This window comes from Protopterus annectens, chromosome 14.part0 (assembly GCF_019279795.1).
Source record: "Protopterus annectens isolate FY-2018-M chromosome 14.part0, PAN1.0, whole genome shotgun sequence".
NCBI classification, from domain to species: domain Eukaryota; kingdom Metazoa; phylum Chordata; order Ceratodontiformes; family Protopteridae; genus Protopterus; species Protopterus annectens.
Genome location: NC_056748.1, coordinates 479982378 through 480007171, shown reverse-complemented (window position 1 = coordinate 480007171; position 24794 = coordinate 479982378). Strand labels below are relative to the sequence as shown.

At 38.1% G+C, this 24794-nt stretch overlaps 1 protein-coding gene across 2 annotated transcripts in view; it reads left to right on the top strand.

Annotated features, from left to right (window-relative positions):
- The window catches only part of EXOSC1 (exosome component 1), a 311547-nt gene that overhangs the window by 867 nt on the left and 285886 nt on the right, over positions 1-24794 (top strand). For both annotated transcript variants that reach the window (XM_044056237.1, XM_044056236.1), the window contains exon 2: positions 19290-19405. In XM_044056237.1, the coding sequence (XP_043912172.1) occupies positions 19290-19405 (116 nt within the window). The remainder of the gene's footprint in view (positions 1-19289; positions 19406-24794) is intronic.

Here is a 24794-nt window from a genome sequence, read left to right as displayed (position 1 = left end):
CAGAATAGAAGTGGTACAGTACGGTGCCTACAAGACTTTGTGTGTGTGATAAAGTTATAGGAAGGGAAGTAGATCAGGGTGGAGGTTGCCATCCTTCCACCTCTAGCATAGGAGAAAGTAGTATCAGTAGACACCAGATTACTGTTTTTGGTGTGTGTAAGCTTAAGTAGAATTCCTAACCAGGTTTACACAACCTTGCTGAGCAAACTAATAAAATATTCTTATGCTAGATGTCTTATTACAATTTCATTTTGTCTTAATGTCTCGTATTCCTTTCTTATTTTATCTCTTGGTGGAGTTGCTGCATATCTGTAAGACAAACTCCACTCGCACAACCCACACCAAAGGCCTTAAACTGGTCTGTGACATTAATAGAACTTGTTGGTGGGATAGATTTGTGTCCCAAAGACTACCCTGTCTGTGGAATAGACTCCCCCCTCCATGTCAAGCGGAGTACCTCTCTAGCCCTCTTTAAGAGGAACCTGGATGGGAAACAGAAAATATACCCCTGGGATCCCACCTGTGTCCCTGCTGGACAGGGGAAACGGGTGCTGACTTTGAGGGAACATGGGTGAAATTCTTGGCTAGGCTTATAAGGGCCTGCGGGTCAATAGTCTGGTTATCCAATGAACCTATAAAGCTTAATTAAAGGGATGCTATTTTATCTCTTTCTAGTCATCTGACTTATACCTCTTGGATATCCTTGATTTTCCTGTAGAATTTTTCTTGCCCCTAAAAGTTTGTGCTTTTGAGACAAAACTACTGCAGTCTGTAAATGACATCATCCTTCAGATTTGTACTTCACATCATGCATATACAAACACATTGTGTTTAACTCTAAATGCTAACCACAAAAACACATTGCACAATTCAATCCACTCAATCCATGCATTAATAATTAGCTCTTTCATACTTGCAAATGCAAGACTTTTAAAAAGAAAGACACAGATGTACAGGAAAATCAAGGATATTCAAGAGTCAGATGACTAGAAGTAGATAGAATAACATCCATTCAACTCAACTTTCCTCATAAAGAGTTAAAACAATAAAGAATATGAGAAATTAAGACAAAATGAAATCCCTCATAAGAATATTGTATTGGCTTGCACAGCAAAATTGTGTAAACCTGTTTAGGAATTCTGCTTTAGCTTGCACACACCACAGAGTAATCTGGTGTCTACTGATGCTAGTATCTTGTATGCTAAATGTGGGAGAAGTCTGATATTTGTAAGGGCAAAAGCACTAATTATTAAACTATATTGAGTGGCTTGAACTAAGCAGTGCCTTTTTTTTTTATTAAGTGGTTTATGTTGTTGCACTTGCTTGGGCATTTTGGTTATAACTATGTTTTAAGGGAATAGCATCTGTTTTTAGAAAGTGTCTTTGACTTGGTGCCTTTGCCTATGCTTTTTGTGAAAAGAGGTTGAGAACTATTTTATTCTATTTACACTGCTTCATGAGTTAAGTTTCACATGATTCCACTGACTGACTGTAACACCTGTTTTATTCTGTACCTGTGGATGTTTAACTCCTGAGTTATTATTTAAAATACCTGTTATTTGTACGTGCAGTCACTGTGTAATAGTGTTTACAAACACTGCACTTCTGACCCACATAATAACTGTTGTCAAGTTTATATGCCTGGACAATGGCTGAAATAATCCCTTATGGGATGAGTCCATTTACAAATTTAATCTAGTACAGTGTCTGCATGAACACTTCATTGTCCTGCAGTTGGTGCAGAGGGTTAAGGGCAGTGAGCTGTAGGTCCGGTAGCACAGGGTTGGTGTCTTTTGGCCCTTATTTGCCTACTCTATGACCTTGGGCAAGTCATTTAACTAAATATTGCTCCTGGGTCATCTCTGAAAAAGGACTGCATGTCCAGTGGGCCTACATGGTTAACAAGTGCAAGTTATTACCTTTTATTGTTTGTAGTGATGTTTTGTTGGTTGGTGTCTGTAGTTTTATGTAAACTTTGGTGATGTAGTTTGTTTTGATTTTCATAGGAAGGTTGGTCCAGAGTTGAGGAAATGGGTTTCACTGGTGTTGGTGTGTGAGCCATTTGGAATGTTTACCTGGGGAGGGAGAGCTCTACAGCATACTAGTTAAGAAGTATACATATTATGGGAAAAAAAACTTTGTTTTTGTGATTGTGCTTTGTGGAAACACATAAGTTTCTCTACAGTATAATGACAAAATAAACAAACACAAGAATTTCTGTTGTTGAGTGAATGGTAGTATATCATCTTGTTGTGGCTTGCAGTATTTTGCTTGAAAAATAGACATTACAGTATTTTTCTTTGTGTAAAAAAAAAAACTGGAACAAAATGACATTGTGACTTGCATATCATTGTACAGCTGCTTTATATTATCAATGAGCTTGTGCCAAAACATTATGCAGTAGTAGTGGAACTATTATAGTACACATATGAATGTAACATTATTTTGAATTACTTTATTTTTAAATTACTGTTTGTTAGACAAAAGCAACTAGGATGATTGAGATTTTAAAAGCTGTTGTAAGATTTAGTTAACATTTGTTACTCAGAGCACTGGTCCACTTGGCTAATCCAATGGTAATAAACCAGTATGATGATAGCAGTAAGTACAAAATAAAAGTACAAGGAAGTAGATATTTAATGTTCATCTTAGTTCTTTAAGCATGTTTTATGCAGTAGCACTGAAGAAAGAAAACTTGCATAAAGGATACCACAGTTTGACAGCTAACACGATAGACTGAACAAGTCTTGCTTAGATGGTGCTTTCTTCTCTCAGTATGTTCTGGTTTATCTTAAGAGGACTTGGTTGTAAATTGCTGTGTGGTGTAAGCTGGAATTAAGAGCGGAAAGAACATAAAAACTACTTAATATCAGACTTCAAAAAAGTGCGCTATTTTACTTGTAGGTACTGGCAAACTTTGTGATGCTTGTTTGTACTCCATTAACTAAGTGTACTAGTTTTCCCATGCAACTGGTAGGATTACAAAGTTCAAACAGGCAATTCACTTTTTACATAGATTAAATAAACCATAATAAAATGCGCAGTAGTACATGTACACAAGGTACTTGTAGTTAGAGTGATGTTAACACAAAAGTAATGTGTACAGATTATATTTATGCAATAGAAGTCATACATTTATCATGGAGTTTATTTCTACAAAGTGGAACATACTTTTCACCCTTCTAATCTCAGACAGCAACAGCGTAAGAGAAGCTTCCTAATTTTAAAGGAGAAAAAAAATTTGTGAGTGATTGAACAGCATAATCGTCCCAGTGTGGGCTATAATGTAGCAGGGCTTGGACTGGTATTAGTTCTTTAGAATATCATAAGTGGTGTAACCATTTTGGAAAGCTTAATATTTGCTGCTGTGTTGCTCAGCATAACAAATTGTAATATTAATGTTGCTTGGTATCTTGTATGCAAGCCACATATGCAAATGGATATAGAGCTTGATATACATACAAGACTACTGGAAAATCTGAAGAAGATTTCAAGTGCAACAAAAATTGTTGCTGTAAAGTAACAACTATCCACAGACACCAGAGCATGAAAATTCATCAGCTAGCTAAATATTTTGATTGATAAGAGTGTTGGCACTTTGTCACGTATTAAGAAGGCAATGTCTAAAATGTTTTGTATCCTGGCTTTGAAACTGGTGGAGCAGAAGGGAGAGCTGGTTTGGTATCGGCCTTGTTTGAAAAGGTATATTAGCAATTGTGAAAAGTTGAGATTTTTCTAAAGCACATGCAATACAATCTGTTTATAGTCCATAGGTGGGTAGTTGAGATGCTGTGGAGTTTACCCAAAAATTCCAATGACAGATTTGTGTATTTCAGTTGATTTACACTGTAAGCCATAAATAATTTGCCAGTAGCTTAGAGTAGTGAACAGGATGCAGGACATGTGTTTCTGTGATTCTGTAAAAAAAGGACATAAATTGAAATTGTGTTTGGGGGTAGGATAGTTAATGAGTATGCAGAGAAGTCTGCAGCTTCAGTGTAGAACAGGTAAATTTAAGAAGGGGGGCCCCTCAGTCAAAGTACTGGTATAGAAAAGGGAGACCATGCATGTATGGTACATGTTTAAGTATGCAGCCCAAGTTGTCTAACAAACCACTGATGTTACATTGACATTGTTTTATAACACAGACTAAAGTTTTTTAAACACTTTTTTATTGGATTATAACTTGTAACATAGGCAAACTTACATTTATGTAAAAGTAATCAAACCATATTAACAAGCTCACATTTACAAACATTATAGAATATGTAACAATATAATCAAAGCAACATTACATAAATTGTGCAATTCCTACCTTCTCTTAAACCTCATTCCTCGTTGAGAACATTTTTCTACATGTATTGTTCCCACAATTTCTGTTTTTTTCTATGTAATTTATTTCTGCCCTTTTCTAACCCCCTCTTACTTTCTTGCATGTCTGTTACAATATTCATTATGTCAAGTATAGTTGGTTTAGGTTTTGATTTCCATTTACTATGAATTGCTTTTTTGGTAGTGAACAGAATTGAACTTGACAATGCCTTGCTCTGTCTAGGCAATTAAGATATTTTACCCCAGCTAAAAAAAAAAAAAATTCTTAGTTACACTCATGTTTTCACCAAGTATTCATGACCGAGTACTCTGTAGGAAATTTTTAAAGTCTGCCAACTCATTCCACTTGCCTCTTTCCTTCCCATCACACCACCACCATTTGTCTTCTACCTTTAGAAAAAAAATATTTTCCAAAGTCTACTTGGGGTATAAAAGTATGTATGCAAACACTTGCAGGCAAAATTCCTAAACATACTGTACCTTGTTGCATATTTGTGAGCCATACATATATCCTCTTTGTGAATTGCATATCTAATCTATCTTCCCAATCTTTTCTGACCCCTTCTGATGGATTCATATAGTTATTGTGCAGTATTGTCTATGCCCTACTAATTATCCCTTTTTTAACAGCAACTTTTATTCTAGATTTAATTAAAGACTTAATTAATGAGGGTCTTTCATTCAGGAATGCATTATCCCTTTTTCTTTGTCCATATCCTGATATCAATCCCTAATAGGGAAGGCAATCAGCCTGCAATCCAGATGTCTTCTTGGTTTCTTCCCATTTTGTTACTTTTCCTTCTGCATGACTGGTGCCAGAAGCATGGCCTCAAACTGAATGCCAAGAAATGCATCATTAGCCGTTTTGGGGAAAATGGCATCCCCACTAATTATCACATTAGTAACAACATACTAAGCACACAATCAGTCATGAGATACTTGGGCACCCAGGTTGATAGCAACCTGACTTTTGACCAGCATGTTGCCTCTGTTGTACGGAAGGCTTTCTACATGTCCCAACTCATAAATAAGGGTATTTCATCCAGGAACAAGGAGGTCATAACATCCCTGCACTCCCCCCTTATCAGACCCATTATTGAGTACAGTTTCCCCTTTGGTGAGACCATAGAGGTTTCTGACCAGGAAGAACACCTATCCTGTACAGCCAGGCTAAAAGCCCTGTCCCTCTACTCAGCCTTGTACAGACCACTCAGAGGTGACCTGTGTCTGGCATACAAGGCCATCTCGGATGCAGCCTTGATGGAGTTGCTGCATATCCGCAAGTCAAACTCCACTCGGGCAACCCACACGCAAGGCCTTAACCTGGTGTGTGACAGTAATGGAACTTGTTGGCGGGATATATTTCTGTCCCAAAGACTCCCCTATCTGTGGAATAGACTCCTCATCCATGTCAAGCAGAGTACCTCTCTAGCCCTCTTTAAGAGGAACCTGGACGACTGGATGAGAAACAGAAAATACATCCCTGGGATCCCACCTGTGTCCCTGCTGGACAGGGCAAACAGGTGCTGACTTTGAGGGAACATGGGCCAAATTATTTGCTAGGCTTATAAGCCTAGCCAAGTATCATCCTATAAACCTATACAGTTATTTGTTCCCAGTAACTTGATTCCTTTCCCAGCTTCCTCCAGTAAATTCCATCCTTCTCTTTTCTGTTCTCTGTGCCCCTAATTGCAATCATCCCTATTGGCAGAATCTCCTTTCTCCATTCCTGTACTGACTTAGTTTTTAGTATACTTTGTACTACTTTATGAATGTACTATTCTGTATGACTGTTCTTCTCCTTTAGGGTTTGTGTTCAAAATCCCATTCTTTCCTTATTTTTTGAATTACCGTCTGCTTCATCATCATCCCTTTCCACTTTGAATTGTAGTTTTCGGCTTGTGTTATGTATAAAAGCCTTAACCATGTAGCTCTGAAATATCCCCTCAGATCAGGTAAGCCTAAACTTCCTTGTTCTGTTGAGAGGATCAGCTTATCCCACTTGACTCTTGCCCTTTTCCCTCCCAAGTAAAATACTTCATCTCTTTAATTACTGTCCACATCTTCTCTGCTGGTTGATAAAAATACGCCTGACCTGTGTATAAAACTAAAGGGACTGAAAACCTTTTTACTGCTTGCAATTTGCTATCCATATCCATAGGGAAGAGCTTCCAGTTTCTCAGTTTTTATATTCTCTTTTGTTTAGTTTCTTCCCATATATCGTTAGCTGCCATAACCGGATCCCATTTATTCCATGCTACTAAATATATATATTTTTTTAATTTAACATTTGTTGACTGGGAAAGTCCGACTAGGTTCCACCAAGCCTGTTTTCAGGGGAGGCCCAGGGAGAAATGCTCAAGACGCATGTCTTTAGAATGTGGGAGGAAACCGGAGTACCTGGAGGAAACCCACGTGAACACAAAGAGAACATGCAAACTCTGCACAGAAGGCACCCCAGCTGAGAATCGAACCGGAGAACCTCTTGCTGTGAGGCGACAATGTTAACTGCTGCACCACTGTGCCGCCCATCAAAATACTTCATTTTATTGTTTCCCCATAAATATGGGTATTGCTGGACCAACAGAGGCTGAATTTTTGTTCCGTATTGCAACATGAGGTTATGTACATGGAATGGCAAACAGAATGTATCACTCCTAGTGACAGCTGACATAACACAAAGAGTTTTGATCAGAAAATGCTAAAAGACAATCATCTTTGGAGACTAGAGTCTGTGATGGGACTGACAGAGTTTCTGTTGGACAGAAATCGCTTCTTGTTAATAATGTGCATCACATTTAAGTCCAGCTGCATGCTGTACATTTCGATCCTACCTTTGTTGAGCGTTATGGTTTTCATTACACTAGAAAGGATGAATGGGTTCTTGGATATGCAGGTTTGGGAGCTGTGAAGTTTGAGATGAACCTAAAAAGTATATTTAGTTTACTAGGATTTCTAGAGTTGTAGCTGTACTTGGATATGGATTGTGGATGAGTAAGACTGATCTGATTTGGCTTACCACTTCAGAAAGCTGTGAAATATTTTGTTTATGCTTTTTGGCATTCTTAGTGTTTTGAGCAAGGAACTAAACTGTTTACTCCAAGTTGTCAAGTGTATGCATTTAGGCATATTATATTGTCCAAAGATATATTGACTGTTATTTTTTTTCAGTGCCCTACAGGGATCTAGGTCAAGTTCATAAAAACAAAAATCATCAAATTCAGACTACAGCCTTGATCATAAACTCAGTTGACACAAAAACTGGATTTAATTAATTATTTTCTTTTTGGGTCAAAGGCACCCCTTGCAATCCTGTACTGTTGTAATGAAATCCAAGATCAGTGCAATATGTTAGAGAAACCTTCTTTGTGAGAACCCATTGGAGTTGGCATTTTTATGAACTGTCTGAAGATGCTAGTTCACAGTTGACTGTTTGAAGAATTGGCAGCTTCTTACTTGGGTGCACTTTCTGCAAAAGTTCTTTGCCATTTTCTATACTATTATAAAGGTGTAGTAGGATGTTGAGAAGAAGCAGTATAGTGTTTGGTAAGTAACTAGTGAACTGTTTAACATTGGGTGAGAGTAGGAGTAAAACATTCATTTTTTTTTCTCTTTCCAAACGCTGTTTGTATTCACATTATACAGAATCATTGATATTGGTGAAGTACTTCACATTTGTACTGCCTCTTCATGTAGGCCTATTTGTTAACAATACTTTCTTCCCTCATAACCGTAGCTTATCATCTACTTTGCTCAAAAATCAGGGACAAAACCAAAAAATAAAACAGAAATAAAAAGAGGAACAAAGGCCTAAAATCAGGAATAGTTTTAAGTATTATTGTAATCACTTAAATAGACCAGGTTTTGCATCAACCTGCATATTCTGAAGATCAAGTAGTGTAAAATTTCAATGTTTGGCATTATTAGCTGACTGTAATCGTCAGTAGTTTACCACAAGCTGAGAAAATGTTACGAGGAACAGGGCAAAAATGAGGCAGTGTCAGGGACATTTGAGAGCTATGCTCAGTGTGCTTATTTTATTACAAGATATTTAACAGTTTTTATCCTTATGCTAAGTGGTTAATAAGTCCTCCAAGTTCTTCTGATAAAGATGTTGATGCCAGGTAGGTGCTATTTTTAGACACATTTCTCTAAACTATCTTTATTGCACCTGTATCCTTTCCAAATGGAATGTAGAAACCATTACTAAAAATAATTTGCATGACAATATATGATGAGAGCTGTACCAGTTAGAATGGAGAACAAGTAGGTCACTAAGGCATGGGGGGATTAGTTGGGTGGTTTTGTAATCAGGAGGTAGCTGGAGGGGAAGTACATATTGTTGCCTTCTTCTGATACCTTAGGTGCACAGTGTCCATCCACACGTGTATGTACAAACACACACTCAGTTTGTGCAGTATTCTTTTTTTATGACATTTCACACTCATCACCACAACAAGCTAACCAAAGTAGTAGTCAAAGCATTACTGTTTTTTCAAAGCATATTTCCGAGGTCCCTCCCCTCTCTCTTATTTGCATTCTGACACACTAACAGTAATACAGCTCATGGGTTTCTTTTTAAATGTTTGTTTCCCACCTTCACTAATGATTATCCTGTAAGTGCATATTTAGTCCTGTGTGATGCAGTTTTCATTGATGGAACTAGGTACTGTATTAAGGAGCATATTCTTTCATTGGCAACAACTTGATCAATAACAGCTGTAGCTCCAGATAAATCTTGTATTAGTTCAAGTGAGTTAGTTATATTTTAATAGGTTTTATTGGAAATTGCAAACAATTCTGTCTGGGAAGGTAAGACACAAACCAAAAAAGAAACCCTTCAATAAAGGTTCATAGGTTGGTACTAGGCTATCGGCCCTAGGGCCTATACAAGCCTAGCCATAACAATTCCATGGTTATTTCTTCCCACACTATTTACTTCCCTGGACCCCTGTCTAGCAGGGCGACTGACGTGATCCCGGGGTGAATTTCCATTCTCCCATCCAATCATCAAGGTTCCTTTTGGAGAGGGCCAAAGAGGCACTCTGCTTGACATGTATGGGCGTCTATTCCAGAGTCTTGGGAGTCTCTGGGTCAGGAGCCTATCCCTCCAGCATGTTTTGTTTATTGTGATGACAAGGTTTAGATCCCTGGAGTGTGTGGCTCTTAGGGATTGGGATTTCTTTAAGTGTAGCATGTCCAACAGCTCTGGGTTTGACATGGCCTTGTATGTTAAGCAGAGATCACCTCTGAGTAGACGATATGCAACAGAGTATAGCTGGAGTTTTTAAGGTGGTCAGTGTAGGGCATTTGCTTTAGGCCTGTGATTTTTTTACTTAGATATTTCTGTGGCCTTTCCAGTTGTTGCAGATGTCTTGAGAGGTACATACCAAGCAGGGAGTTGTATTCTATAATGGGTCTTATGAGAGATGAGTACAGTGGGACAATGACCTCCTTTTTTCTGGATGAAAAGCCTTTAGTGATGAGGTATGACACATAGAAGGATTTCCTGACTGTTGTAGCAATGTGGTTATCGAAGGTGAGACCACTGTCCACCTGTGTCCCTAAGTCTCTTATCACACTTTCGGTGTTTAGTGTATTGCCACCTATGTGGTAATTCACGGGTACATGTTTTTTCCCAAAGGGGATAACTATGCATTTCTTGGCATTGAGCTTGAGCTCATGGCTCTGGCACCAAGCATCTGATTCTGTAAGGCCCTTTTGTAGAGTATCCACATCATTTGAGGATTCAATAATGGCTCCCAGTTTGCAGTCATCTGCGAACTTTGTTAGCCAGAGTCCCTTAGTGTTGGCCTGTAATTCAGAGAAGTAGATGCCAAACAAGAGCGGTCCCAGGACTGAACCTTGAGGTACTCCACATGTCTGGAGCTGGATTTGGAGTCAGCTACTTTTACAATGTCAGTTCTGGCAGTAAGCCAGTTGGCAACCCATCGATTAACATAGGGATTAATGCCCAGCTTAGTAAGTCCATCTATGATTCCAGAGTGGGAGAAACGCAACCTTTATTACAGTTAAGCACTTTTGTTCATTATAGTATCAGAACTTCATCCAAAATGAGTAATGACAGCAGTTAATAAGTCTGATACTTTTTTTGAATCATGTAACAAAAACACTTACAAACGCTGAAAGTAAAATCGCATAATAAAAGTTACATGACTAAACAATACCCGTATAAAGCAGTACACTAGGAACTGTGATAGTATAGGTGGTAATGATTTCAAATAATATTTTACCTATAATAAAATATTTTTTTTCTGTTTTGGAAGCATTTCTTTTTTGGTTTTAGTGGAAACCTGTTTTGTGTGTTAATTGGCAGTTTTAGATTTTAGGGATTTTTGCATGTTTTCTTAATTGAACTGCAGTTTTTCACTGTTCGATCGATTGCAGTTCAGCAGCTAGAACTGGATGAAGTTTTCCATCTAAGTGGTATTTGAATTTTCTTTACAGCAGTGTAAGTTTGGAGTTAAGTATTGGATTTGTGTAAGGGGGATGTGGGATGCATTGAGTTGCATCCTTGTTTAAAAACAAAAAGTATGTATGTTTTCTTTGCTTTTCACTAAAACTGCACTGTTCCTTTGGGTTGTAAAGTTTCAGTTGTGTGGCTTTGCTCTTAAGGGATTCATTTTTATGGGTTTTAATGCCATTACTTGAATCAGGATCATCATATGAGATGCAATTCATGGAATGCTTATATAGTTAAGTTTTTTTTTTTTTCACAGAAATTAACACGAAAATTCATGTTAAATTTACAACAGAAACTGAAAAAGAAACTTTGGAAAAGACATTTGTGTAGTATATGTAAAGATGTATTGAACATTTCTAAAATTTTCGGGAGGATTATTGACTGGAAGGTTGGGGTTGTAATGTTGTACTAAACATGGAAAATGATAAAATCATTCATACCCCTATTGTTTTATAAATACACATGGTCAAAAAGGTATTAAATATTGGAGTCAACCCAAAACTTGTTTGTACTGTGGAAAATCAGATCATTTGCTTGCTGACTGTACAGAAAAGAAATGTTTTATCTTTGGTGCGATAGGTCACAAAGCAAAAAAATGAGAGTTAATATGTTATAAATGTAATAAGGTAGGTCACATCTGGATGGATTGTAAAGATGGGGCAGTAGAAACACATGAAACTACTGTCTGAACACATCCAACAGGTATGGAAGTAGTAAGTGAAGAGCAGGGACAAAATCATGTAGAAAATAAATACAGAAGAAAGCAAGTGAAACAATGATGATAAAAGTATGACACACACACAAGAATTAAATGGAGAAAAAGGTACTGAAGTTAGTGACAAATATATTACCTGGAATTTCTATAGGTAAGAGAGTGAGAGAGAAATTACTGGAAATGCAAAGGAAACAAAGAAAAAGGATAAATGTTTTATTCTTTTTCCTTAAAACTTTCCCTAAATAGAAATAATGGTAATTGCAGGACATTGGCATTGAATGCTGAGTTTTAAGAGCATAATAAGAAGACTAGCTATTATAGAGTGGTGTAAAAAATGTGCCTGTAATATCATTATACTAGAGGATACAAGATTTTTAATGAAAGAAGAAAGATGTCTGTGGGGTAATGAGATATACTGGAATTCAGGACAAGATTTATGTTTAGGAATAGCAATACTTGTGAAAAAGACAGTTAAGGTGCTTGATATTACTATAGTTTTATGGGAGGGATTGCAGTTATTGGTGTTTGATGGAGAGATCACGTCTACCGAATAATTGCATTGTATGCATATGTAACTAGTAAAGAGAAGATATACTTGCCTTAATATTGAATTACATTGCTATTTATATGGAAGTTATTCTAGAAGGAGACTTCAACTGTAATTTGAGAAACAGAAGGGGAATGACATTAAGTTATAGAAATTATGAGATGTGGAAAATTAAGAATATGGAAGACCAATTGATGGGCGTGTAGTCGAGGAATATATAGAATATGGATAGACTAGTTTTTAATTTCGGAAGGATGTGAAGTAAACAAAACAAAGGTACATTAGACATTTTTTTTTTCAGACCATAATGCTATCTGGATAGAATTCAGTGATGGAGTTAATAATGTTAAGACTGGAAAGGGTCTGAAAAGAATTAATTATGTAGAGTGGGTAGGCGAGTATAAAACAAGAAAGTTAGAATTATGGGAAGATCCCAAAAATATGTAACAGTTCTATAGAAATTGGTCTGAATGATGGATGCCGTTTTAAAAGAAATATTAAAATGTCATCAAGGATGGCAAGTTAAAAAGAGAAAGGAAGCGAAAAAGTTATAGTAAGTTAAGTGAAGAACTTCTTAAAAACGGAGAAAAGAATGAAAATGAATAAGAAGGAACGAGTTATAAGCAATGAATCAAGAAAAAAATCCGTTGTATAAACGAATATATTTCCTGCAAGTAAAAAAGGAGAGGGTTCCTTATTTAAATAAAACAATTAAGGAAGATAGCATAACAAGAGAATTAAGAGACAAAAAAGGGATAGTACTGAAAGACCAACAAGACAGAGTGTGTATTGCTGTAGAATATATAAAAAAGATTATCTGAAGATATTATTAAAGAACAAAGGACATCATATAATGTAAGAACTTCATCTGAGCAAGAAAATAAACATTTGGAAAAAATGTATAAGATTAGAAGAATTGGATACAGTATTAAGTAAATATACATACAGCAGAGGGTCCAGATGGCTTATACTATCAAAATGTATAAAAATATGACAGCAAGTCAAAAGATGCATTTCATGGAAGTACTAAATGAATGGTTTAACAAAGGATTTAAATACGAGGAATTTGTAGTAGAATTTTTAAGTTTGTATAGAAAAAAGGTGGCAGAAAAGATATAAGAAATTGAGGGCTGTTGTTTTTGAATAATAATGATTATACAATCTATAAAATACTACAGAAAAGGAATCGAAGCTTAAGACTATTCTGTTGATTCACTATATAGTGTTAAAGGAAAAGGTTGTCAAGAATTAATGATTTTTTAAGAAATTATATACACTAAATATTCAAGAAAAGACTAGCTATGGTAGATCTAAGCAAATCTTTTTCACACTATTCAGCATAATATGCTACGGGATGTATTTAAAGCTTACAATTTAAGTACAAAAATAAGAAATGTGCGTGTTACAGCATACACACTGAAAAACATTTAAGTTTTGATTAATGGATAGTTGAGTAAAGAAATAAGTATTAAAAGAAGTATAAGGCAAGGATGTCCTTTAGCAACATTATATTTTTTCTAGTTATGAATGCAATAACTAGCTGTATTAATTCAGTAGATTGTAATGTTAGATACAGAACAAGGAAGTTAGTGATATCTCTATAATGTTATCATATGCAGATGACATTCTAGTTAAGCTTTTGAATGGAATGGAAGAAGTTACAAGCAAAGCTATGGAACGCATCATCATGAACCTAATAAACAAGGATAATAGGGAATCTCCAAACTCAGGATCCTACACAGTTTGGTTTTGTGAAGGGTAGATCATGCCTGGTCGACTTCTTTGAGTCAGTCACCAGAGCTGTGGATGAAGGCAAGGTGGTTCATACAGCCTGCCTTGATCTGGCCAAGGCCTTTGATACCATTCCCCACTCAGGAATCATGGAAAAACTCAAACTAGATATCAACCCCTATATCACTAGGTGGGTTGCAAACTGGCTCACAGAACCCACCATGTGAAAGTAGCTGACTCCAAGTCAGACTGTCGACCAGTCACGAATGGAGTCCCACAGGGTTCGGTCCTGGGTCCTCTTCTGTTTGGTATCTACTTCTCTGAAGTCCAGGCCAACACGAAGGGACTCTGGCTGACAAAGTTTGCAGATGATTTGCATCCAGGAAGAAAGAGGTCATTGTCTCTCTCTACTCTTCCCTCATTAGGCCAATCATTGAGTACAATGCCCCATTTGGCATGTACCTCATTAGACACCTGCAGCAACTGGAGAGGTCACAGAAGTATCTCACAAAGAGGATCCTAGGCCTTAAACACTTATCCTGTATGGACAAACTCAAACTTCAGTTATTTTCTGTCTCCTTTCATCTACTTAGAGGCGATCTCTGCTTGACCTACAAAGTCATGTCTGACCCAGCTCTGTTAGAAATGCTGCATCTAAAGAAACCCCAATCCCACCGCATCACAAGCTCCAGTGACCTCAACCTCATTACCACAATCAACAGAACATGCTAGAGGAACAGGTTCATAACTCGGAGACTGCCCATGCTATGGAATAGACTTCCCATACATGTCAAACAGAGCACCTCACTGGCACTCTTCAAGAGCAATCTTGATGAGTGGATGGAAAATAGAAAATTCACCCCGGGGATCACTCCAGTGGCTCTACTCAGCAGAGGCACTAGGAACTAAGGTCGGGTGGCATAATGCCAGGGTAATCCTGTGGGCAAGGCTTGTAAGGGCTCCAAGACAATTAGCCTAGTACATACCTATAAACCTTTGAACAAGCAAGTTGAATTTGCGTTTAGATTAGCTTTATATGAATCCCACAATTAGAAAGCATTTCAGCTAGCCAAGGAGGGTGACCCAGATATATTACTGAATTTCTGGTGACATTTTCTCTTCAGAGTAGTTTAGTGAAATGCTGTATGGTAGTGGGGACAGGGAAGATAAATTGGTTGTTAAATGCATAATATAAAAGGAAATACAGCAGCTAGAACAGCAGAACTAACAATGAGATAAGGCAATGTTGGGCTTGTTTTTGCAGACTTGCATGTTTTTTTCCATTGTTGGTCATCCTAATGAAAATCCATAGAGAGTTCTGTAATGTTTGCATATGATTTGGGCCTTATCCTATTAGTGCAACCATGGAGCAATATGTTTAATTTGGGGAGGTATTGCCCCATGTAGTCGCGTGCATAATCTATTGTGTGTATGATGTTGCTGTAAGTTGGTTTCTCGCTGATATTTTGTCCCAGGGAGGACTGATAAATCGGTAGCATTTTCAGGAGTAATAGTTAAACTGATCAATAATTAGTTGCAACTTTGTGGGCTACTTTTTCAGCTTTTAAAAGCAAGAGTATTTTTGTTTTGTACTTTAAGATTAATGTAAGCAGTTAAGTAAAGTGCTGTATGTTTTTGACTACTAATGAAGGTGTTCTAAGATGTTTTTGGACTTTGAGTGCTAGTTTTGACTTTTATGAGCTTTGTTGTTTTGAGTTTTCCGTAGTTGCAATGACTCTAAGCTAAGTAGTATGGCTGGGGTGGAAGTGAGCAGAAGAAGATGGTGAAAAAGCAAGATTGCTGAATGAATACTCACACAGGAAAATAAGGGAGATCTCTCAGCAAAAACATCTATGATATGAGCAATGAATCCATTTCTGACGGAACAAAGTTTCTTAAAAGAATCCTAGAATCAAAAGGTTGATACTTGACTTGGTGGTAGGGCTTACTGCCTAATTACATTTTTAGCCATTCAAGGGAGTAATGTAAGGTACCTAAAGACTGTAAGAGGGTGGATACAGTTAGGTTACCACAAAAGTGGAAGCTTTACTGGTCTGAGTTTGAATTGTGCTGGTTTGATTTTTTTCCACTTGCATTTACATGCATTTAGTCTCTTTCAGTGTGTTATCTTTTGAATACTGTACAATTTACAGTTATAAAGAGTAGGTGCCAAATATTTAAAAGTATGACAGGGCATGTGCTATGCTACTAGAGAAAAGGTTATTGAGTAAATTAGGTATACTAAGAAGTTGGTTCTGAGCACATTAGGTTGACTAGCAAGTTGTTTCTTGGCATTATCATTAGCAAGGTAATGCAGCACAGAGCACATTAAGCAGAAGGAGTCCACTTAGATGAAAGGACTACCAGTGGGGGATATCAAAGGGGTTTAACATTGAGCTTGACTCTTTAAGTTCCTCTTTAACATTGCAACATGTCTGGAAGGAAGAATGTGCCTTTTTTCTGATGGCATAGACCTATGCATTAGGATGCCATACAAGAAGACACAAAACATTGGTGGATTTCTTTATAGTGTGAGGGCTTTAGGTGACTCGGTGAAGTTTGTTTTGACTGAACTGACAGCGTAGTAGATAGTTCTGAAGTAACCCCCTGGTTTCAAAAACAGTACCTGTTTCAAGCAAATGGTTTGTAAAGTTGAAATGATCCACAAGGTCAAATGCTGTGGTTATTACAAAGAAAGCACAAATTAGCATGCCATTTATCCATGCTCAGGAGTATGTCATATGTTGTGGTCTTCATTGTTATGAGAATAGTATGGCTAGTGTAAAACCCGTATTGGTTTGTAAAAGGGAGGTGGTATTGTTCTATGTATTGTGTAAGGTTTATGTAAGTAATTTTCCCAGAAATGCTACCTGATGTGTTATTGAAATTGGACACTAGGACGAGACTTTGGAGGATTTTTGTTTGCTTTGATAAAGGTTTCATTATGGCTGTCTTTCAGATATTTGACATGCCGTGTGAAAGGCAGAGATTGTACACATGTTGAAGGGGCTCCATGAGAAAATCTCTGCAATGGTAATTGATGGATATAGATTGTCTTGATACAGAGGTGCTATAAAGTGGGATTTGAACTTGCACTGTCTCTGTATTTTTACTTTATAATTTTCAAGTAAAATAGTGGAGTCTAGGCATGGGAATGTTGGAGGGAGGATGGCTGTTAGTAGTCCGTGTCAAAGTAAGATTGCTGAATTCTTTGAGGAAGTCTGAGAAAATTAATTGTTGCATTGGTTATAGTAAAGAGATTGAGGCAACCTGTCAAGAGGCTGATGTCTTTCCATGATTGTTTGGGCTGTTTTAAGAGTGTTTTGATGCCCTTGATCGACATTTGTTACCATATTACATGTTTGCCATCATCACAGAGATGGGTGAAATATTTTGTTTGTGGAGTTGAGTCCAGTTTGCAGACATGCCAAGTTTTTATGCTAAGTTTCTGAAAGATTTTGAGCTCGCGTGTTAATCATCATCTATTATTGGACATTTAAATGAGAAATAAGTCTTGAATTTTTTTACCAATTAATTGGTAAGCAATTCAGCTGTAGAGTTGTGATTGGTAGAGTTTAATAATGGTAATCTGTCAAGGGGTAAAGTGGAAAGATTTTTGGTTTGTTTATGTCTGTGACTTTACCCTGATTGAGATGAGTTTAGGGAGGAACTTTGTGGGCTTGATCTTGCATTAAAAGACTGTGATCAGTTAAAGGTATGAGGGTGAGTTCTGATAGGTGAGAAGATTGATAAATTGATAATTTATTCTTGCTGATCAGGCAAGTAGTGTAAGAAATTTAGATTTGGGCAGTTTGGATGAAGTCACCAAAATCGAGAAAAAAAAACCCTCCTATGGAATGTGGATGTCCTAGACCCCGAAGATACCCTTAGGTTTGATGACCAGCCTCAGATGAAAAGGGGGGGAGGTTGGAGTAGCTGGTAGACCCACCGTGGATATGGGACACTGGGTAGTTGTGCCATAATGGATGATGTAGGGGACTAAAATATTAAAAAAAAAAAAACTTGCCCTTACTGTAATCCTAACCCGCAAACATTTCCACAAAGAATCACCACTAATTCACTACACATGCATGCAACACTAAAACGCACTGTTACTTGGCTCTTACTCTAACCATGACCTGCGAAGACACACACAACCCCCCCATACCGAAGCAACTTACCTTAACCCAAAGTATATCCCATACCTAACACAAACTGACATTGCTGCAGGCAGTCAGTGATGCCAATGTTTGACATAAAGGCGCATCAATTTCTTCTGTTAATAAGACAAATGTTCAGCAAACTGCACTCAAATAAGTCTTGGATGTGTATATGTGTAGGTGTTCTGTATACATTTATTTCTTTTTCTTGTAGAGCTCTTCATTGTTTGTAGGCCAAGCCTGTTTAGGCATACCTAGTAAACAAACGGGCACAAAATGGTAAAGAAGGGTGACGGAATACTGGATTGCATAGGAAAAAGCATCACTAGTAGGAAATTGAAATGATCATTTTTCTAACCACTTTTAAGGGGGCCTATCTAGACCACCCAGTGCTGTTCTGGAAAATGCATAACTGAAAGGATAGAAGCATTTAAGAGAAGGGTAACAAAAGTGTTAAAGTCCACAAAATAATAGTAGGTGTGGAAACAGGTTTCCCCTAAAAGAGGGTAGCAGAAGCAGCCTTTAAAATCAGTGTTTTGAGCTCTTTTTCTAAAGAATGCTAGGTTCAGATGAGGTAATTCTTATGGAGGGTAGGGAAAGTAATTTGCATATTAAGTAGGGCAGGTGATATTTTCCTGACATCAGAAATGTGGCTTTCTGCTGCAAATCCTTCACAGTTCTTTACCTTATTTCTGTACTGCTTTCTAACTTAAGGTGTCCAGGTAGCCTGGCACTAGATATGTTCTCTCTTGTGTAGTAGGCAGATCTTTTTTCTTTCGTGTATACCATGTGCTGTAATACAAGACTTGCGTGACATCGAGAGCGGCCTTAGGTCAACTGGTGCCCTAGGCAAAAGGGCTCCACAGTGCTACCATCCTGGTTTACGTACACCAAATAAATGCTGGAAAAGCACCCCTGCTAGAGCGGCGCCCTAGACGGCTGCTTAGTTGGTCTATGCCTAAGGGCGGCTATGCGTGAGATCACTGGAGAGAGTACCAGAAATGGGGGGTGGGTGGTTTCTGTGCTCGTCTCAGTTATTGTTTCTGGCAGGCTAACTATGCACTTGCCATAGTGTCTTTTATAGGGTGGCATGAAAGCATTCCATAGTCTCTCTTCCACCTGCCTTGTCATTAGTTTGATGATGTCTTTATATTTCAGATGTGACTGCTGCATATGCCTACACCAGATAGTGTCTACCCTGTTTTTATCATTGCATTATTACTACTTTACACACACAATTACATTTATAAGGAAAATAGTTATTTGATTTTTTTTTTTTTTGTGGTGTTTGTCATTTCATGTTTTTTTTTTCTTCTGTAGGAGAGAAGCTTTGTAATGTAGAGGAATGCTCACCCGGCTATGGAACATACTGCCGCCGTGGTTTTGTTTTCTCTTCTTTGGCTGGTTATGTGACTAAAACAAGTGACAATGGTGGTGTGAGTATAAAAATTTTTTTTGTCATTATTGTTAGTGAGTAGCGGATGTGAACGGATAATAAAAAGGGAGAGGAATGACATCATAATAAAGAGGGTTTGAAAAGTTACATCAATTAGAAACCACAGGGGTTTATGATAAGTGGGCATTAGTATGTTATTTTCAAGCAGTGTTACGTTTCTGAGAGCAAGTCATTAACACTTCAGTCTTAAGTAGTTAACATCCTGTGTACAGTCCTCCTTTTGTAAAGTAGCAGTTATAACATAGAGAAATATGGTGGGAGCAAAAGGCATAAAACATATGTAGATATAGATGTGGTCTTTAATAATTACTATATTATCAGTAAATTTATGTTAAATAATTAAGTGGTATGTTTAATACACAAGCATTACTGATTTGACATCTGGACGTACCTTGTGCTAGGCAATGCATCTGGCTGATAAGACGGATCTGGTACTTTTCATCAGTTAGTTTGTTTTTAACTGTCTGCTTTACTTTTCTTAGTCTGAACCTTTGTTTCACATGTTGCATTTCTTTCTTTACCCAGTATTATTTACACCCTTCATATTTCCTGATTTTTCTTTCTTTTTTTTTTTTTTTTTTCCATTTTTGATTCCACCTTTGAGAACTATAGCAGCATTTTCCGTTTTCCGACATTATTCAATTGATTTGCTTCACTCAAGTTTGTCCTTTTGATAAATGTTTTTATTCCACACCATACCACAGTTGTTACCTCTTTGCGGATCATCCTGTAATATTTTTCCAGAAGCATGCTCCCGTTTGGCCAGACTCTGCTTGCCTTCTGTCCATTACTGTTATTTAGTGTAGCTTAACTCTGTAGAAGTTTACTCACGAATCAGAGTGGTGGCTCATGGTTCATAGGGTCATATTTACATATTAAGCTATTCATTTGTGAGGATCTTTAGAAGCCTAGCCATAAATTTCCATGAAATCTTTAGTCCTTGTATGTACATTTTTCCCCTGTCTGTGAGGAACAAGGGTGCTAAACCAAGGGGGAATTTTTGGTTATCCATTCATTCTTCCAAATTGCATTTGAGTAGTGTAAGAGAAGTACTTTGCCTTAAGTGGGAAGGAAGGCAATTCCAAAGAAGTAGCATTCTCTGTGATATTTATCTGTCCCTCCAACATGTTCTGTTTATGTTGCGAATGAGATTGAGATGTATTAAGTGGATATTTATGCGTCCACTGGACTTGTGAATGTGTAGTAGGCCTGACTGGATAGGATCTGTTGAAGCTGGGTATGCAAGGAAGTCTTTGACTCATAGTAGCCTGTATAACGCCAAGAAGAGGGATAAGGTTTTGAGATGGTCCACATAGTTTTTATAGTTTATGCTATCCATTTTCTTGGTAAGAAAGCATTGCGGGCATCCAGGTTGTATCAAACGTTTGAACAGGCACATACTGAAGGGAGCATTATGCTCAATGATCAGTCTGATGAGTGCAGACTAAGTGAAATGGTCGCGTCCCTGGACACCATACCTTTATTACTACATTGTGCAATAAAAAAGGGCTTTCTTACAATAGTGGACATATGATGATCGAAGGACAGTTCCTTGTCCTGCGTAGGTTCCCAGGTGTCTTAACTACTGGATCAAATATTTAGGGTGTATTACATTCATAAAGATATTTCAGCACAGGTTTTAATGCCCTTCTAGCCTGGCATTCTGTCAATAGCCATTCCATAAGTATCCAAGTAGCTCTTAAAAATGTCTGAATTATTGCTTGTTTTAATATAATTTGGTTAGCAAAATAATTAATGCACCTCTCATTCCTGTACAACCTTCTACATAGGTAGGTGTGTCTAAATGCCCTATATACCTGAATAAAGTTTCCTATTAAATATCTGAAGTTGTACAGTGGTTCTTATAGCCGTTTTAGTTTTTCACAATAACTTGTATATTTCTGCTATGGCGTTTCCAATGTACTCATACTTGTTTTCTTGTAAGGTTTCCATATTATTATTCCATACTCTGGTTTGGGTTTAATGTTACTTAAATACAATGGGTTGTCAATGTGATATTTACAAGGGAAGTCCTATTGGCTGAAGGATATTATTTTATACATTTCCTGGCATTTAGTTTTTATCCATGGTTTTGACATCAGCTATTGGTTTGGGAAAGACCTTCTTGGAGGATCTTGATGTCTTTTGGGTAGTTTATAATGGTACCTTGTTTAGAGTCCTCGGCAAACTTGGTCAGCCAACTGTAAACCCTCAACAGTAGCTTTGACCTCAGAGAAGTAAATGCAAAAGAGGAGTGGCCCAAGGACTGAACCCTGGGGTACAACTCTACTGACTGGTCTTTTAGAGGGAGGTACAGCTTGAATACCTGAGTGTGGAATGGTGTTGAATGCCTTTGTGAAGTCCTAGATATAGTGTGTATTGATTTGCCCTTATCCTTCAGCAATCTTTTCAAACAAGTCAGCCAGGTTATGTTGATAAGATCTGTCCTTGAAAAATCCAAATTGGCTTGGGTTGAGAGTTTTGTAGGGTACCCTTGTCCTTGTTTCTTAATTCCATAACGATCCTTTCCATAGCCTTACAGATGAGGCCATCAGACTTGGAGGTCTGTGATTTCCTGAGTCCATTAACATCCCACCTTTGTGCAAGGGGATGACTGTTACTATCTTCCATTTGTCCAGCACAAAGCCTGTTTGGAGGATGATATTGAATAGCCTCTGAAGGGGTTTTGACAGGTCCTTTTTCAAGATGGCCTTTAGCCAGCTGGTTATGTTATGCGGCCCTATAGAAGCAGTGTTCTTAGCTTTTAGAGTGCCTTGAGGACTTGATCATGGGAGATTTGAGGGAGGAATGTAGATATGCGTAGGACATCTGGGAGTGTGTGTGTGTGTGTGTGTGTGTGTGGGGGGGTGAAATTAGAGCCAAATTTATCTGCTAGTAGATAGAATCAGTGGACATGGCCAAAGTATGTGATATAATTTACTGCTAGCTCTGCAAAGTGCTGGGTATTGTTTCTATGGTTTCTAACATAGTTTAAAGAAGGCTTTGTGATTGTCCTTTGCCCAGGTAAGCTATTTGTATCTCATGTCTGGCTTTGGTTGATTTGATCAGGGTCCAGAGTTCCCATTTAAGTTTAGTAAGAGTGTTTTTTTCACCTTGAGAATTGTATTTTTTTTTCTATGTGGGGAGTTTGTTTCTTTTGTTATAGAGCCTGTTTATATTTGGTGTCCATCACTGGGAGGTTTATTTTTCAATTTGGTATTGTATTTACTTTGGCGGGAAATACAGAATTTGGTGGCAGAAGATTTTTACATAAAGATTTGGCCAGTATATGAAAGCCTTGGGGTTGGGGAGTTGGCAGATGCAGACTATCCCTTGCAAAACAGGACTGTCTACCATGCCCTTCTAAGGTGATGTGTTTTGGACTTCTTTTGACTAACACCAGAAGCTGAGCCAGTTGATGAAGTCCATCTTTTGTTTGTACTGCAGTATCATTCTTGGTGATAGTAAAATGCTGCTCAAAGTCATGTTTATACCTGCATCTGACACATTCCCAGAGCTCTGTTGTCTGTCTTTATAGCTTCATTGTCCGTCTTTATATAGTCCAAGGAGGTACATCTCAAGTAATTTACACCCACATGTAGCATAACAGTTTTATTTGTGTACTCGTGGTGCAAGGACTTCAGTACCTACATGACGTGACGAATCCTGGAACCTGATGGGCAATTGGTTTGTGTGGCAGTTTGCTTTATGAGCATTAGAACTGAGACAAAGTGACTCTCTTAGATGTATGTTTCAAGGTGGTCGAGGTTAAGATTTTTCCCTTGTAGCTTCAGGGTCTGAAGTTTAAGCCTATCTTTTCCTCTGGTTACTTTAAATCTGCACATTCACTAATGTCTCCTCGAGTTTTTCTAGACATTTTTTAGGAGAAACAAAAGTGCTGTTTATGGTTAAGCTTTGCATTTTTTTTTAATGATTACTGTGTTTGCCCTGAAGATTTAAGTCCACTTAGAGCTGTTTTTATTTGTGACCCATCTCCTTGTATGGTTAACATACAGCTGATGTAAAAGTAGTGTTTAATGATAACTCCAACTTAGATGGCTCCAAACATCTGCTGCAGAAATTCTCCCCTTGCATTTCAACAATTGGCTAAGTTTCTAGTGTGATTCTAAGGGGATCCAGTATCTGTGTGCCTGGGATGACATGCTTGACCGACCTCGATGCTTTGCCAGAGATGGCCTGTATGTGTCACCCCTGGGCTTCCGGATACTGGCCAAGGCTCTTGCCACTCCTATAGTGCCTTTTTTAGGCAGTGTTCCAAAGACCAAATTACCACTGTAACAACTACAAACAAATGCAATCTGAGGGTCATGCGGCTCAGTGCTAGAAGTCTGAATCTCAAAATGCAGTCACTTGAAGCACTCCTAAAAATGGTGAACATCGACATTTGTGCTGTAACGGAGACCTGGTTCAAGCAGCAGAAAGCACCCCTGCACTACCAGGTTATAACTCATTCCACACCTTTCAGCCCCAGAACTTGGACCGAAGCTCCAAAGGCGGTGGTGTTTCCATATTCATAAAGGATGCACACACCTCCAGACTGGTAGCCCAACATAACGCATCTGAGATAGCTCAGGTGCAGCTAACACTGGGTAAGACAGCAATTCAGGTCATAGCCTACTATAGGTCCCCAACCATGTCCCAAGACTCACACTAAACATTCCTAAGCACCCTGGAGAAATATTAGGGTCCAACCTAACACTCTCATACTGGGCGACTTCAACTACCCCTCCAGTAACTGGGAAAACTACTCATGTATCAGTACACTTGCCCAACGCTTTCTGGAATTCATTAATTCCAATGCCCTGGACCAGCTCGTTCTTACCCCCACTAGAGGAAGTAGCATCCTTGACCTGGTCATTACTAATATGGGCGACCGTTGCCTCCCTGGTTAGATCTGGCCGCAAACTAATCACATTGGAAATTCACATCCCCCCCCCCCCACCACCACCACCACCCACAAAGGTAATCACCATAAAAAGCTTCTCCAAAGCTAACTTTAGGCTCCTAAAAACAGCGGTGGCTAACTTCATGGGACCCATGCAAATGGAGAATAGTTGCATGACCGCCAAATTATACACCAATGCATTGTATGAACACGTACACAAGTGCGTGGATCTCGCCATACTCAGTAGAACCAAGACAAGCTCCTCAAAAGAAAAAGGAAGCCAATCTGGTGGTCCCTGCCATAAACAAACTCTACAACAGGAGGAGGAAACTGTTGTGGAATAAGGTGAAGTCCCAAGACTGGAAAAACTCCCTTATCAGCCTCAACAAATCCTCTAAAGCTAGCTATGAAAACAGAATTGCAGCAGATAGTAAAGACAACCACAAGGCCTTCTATAGTTGTT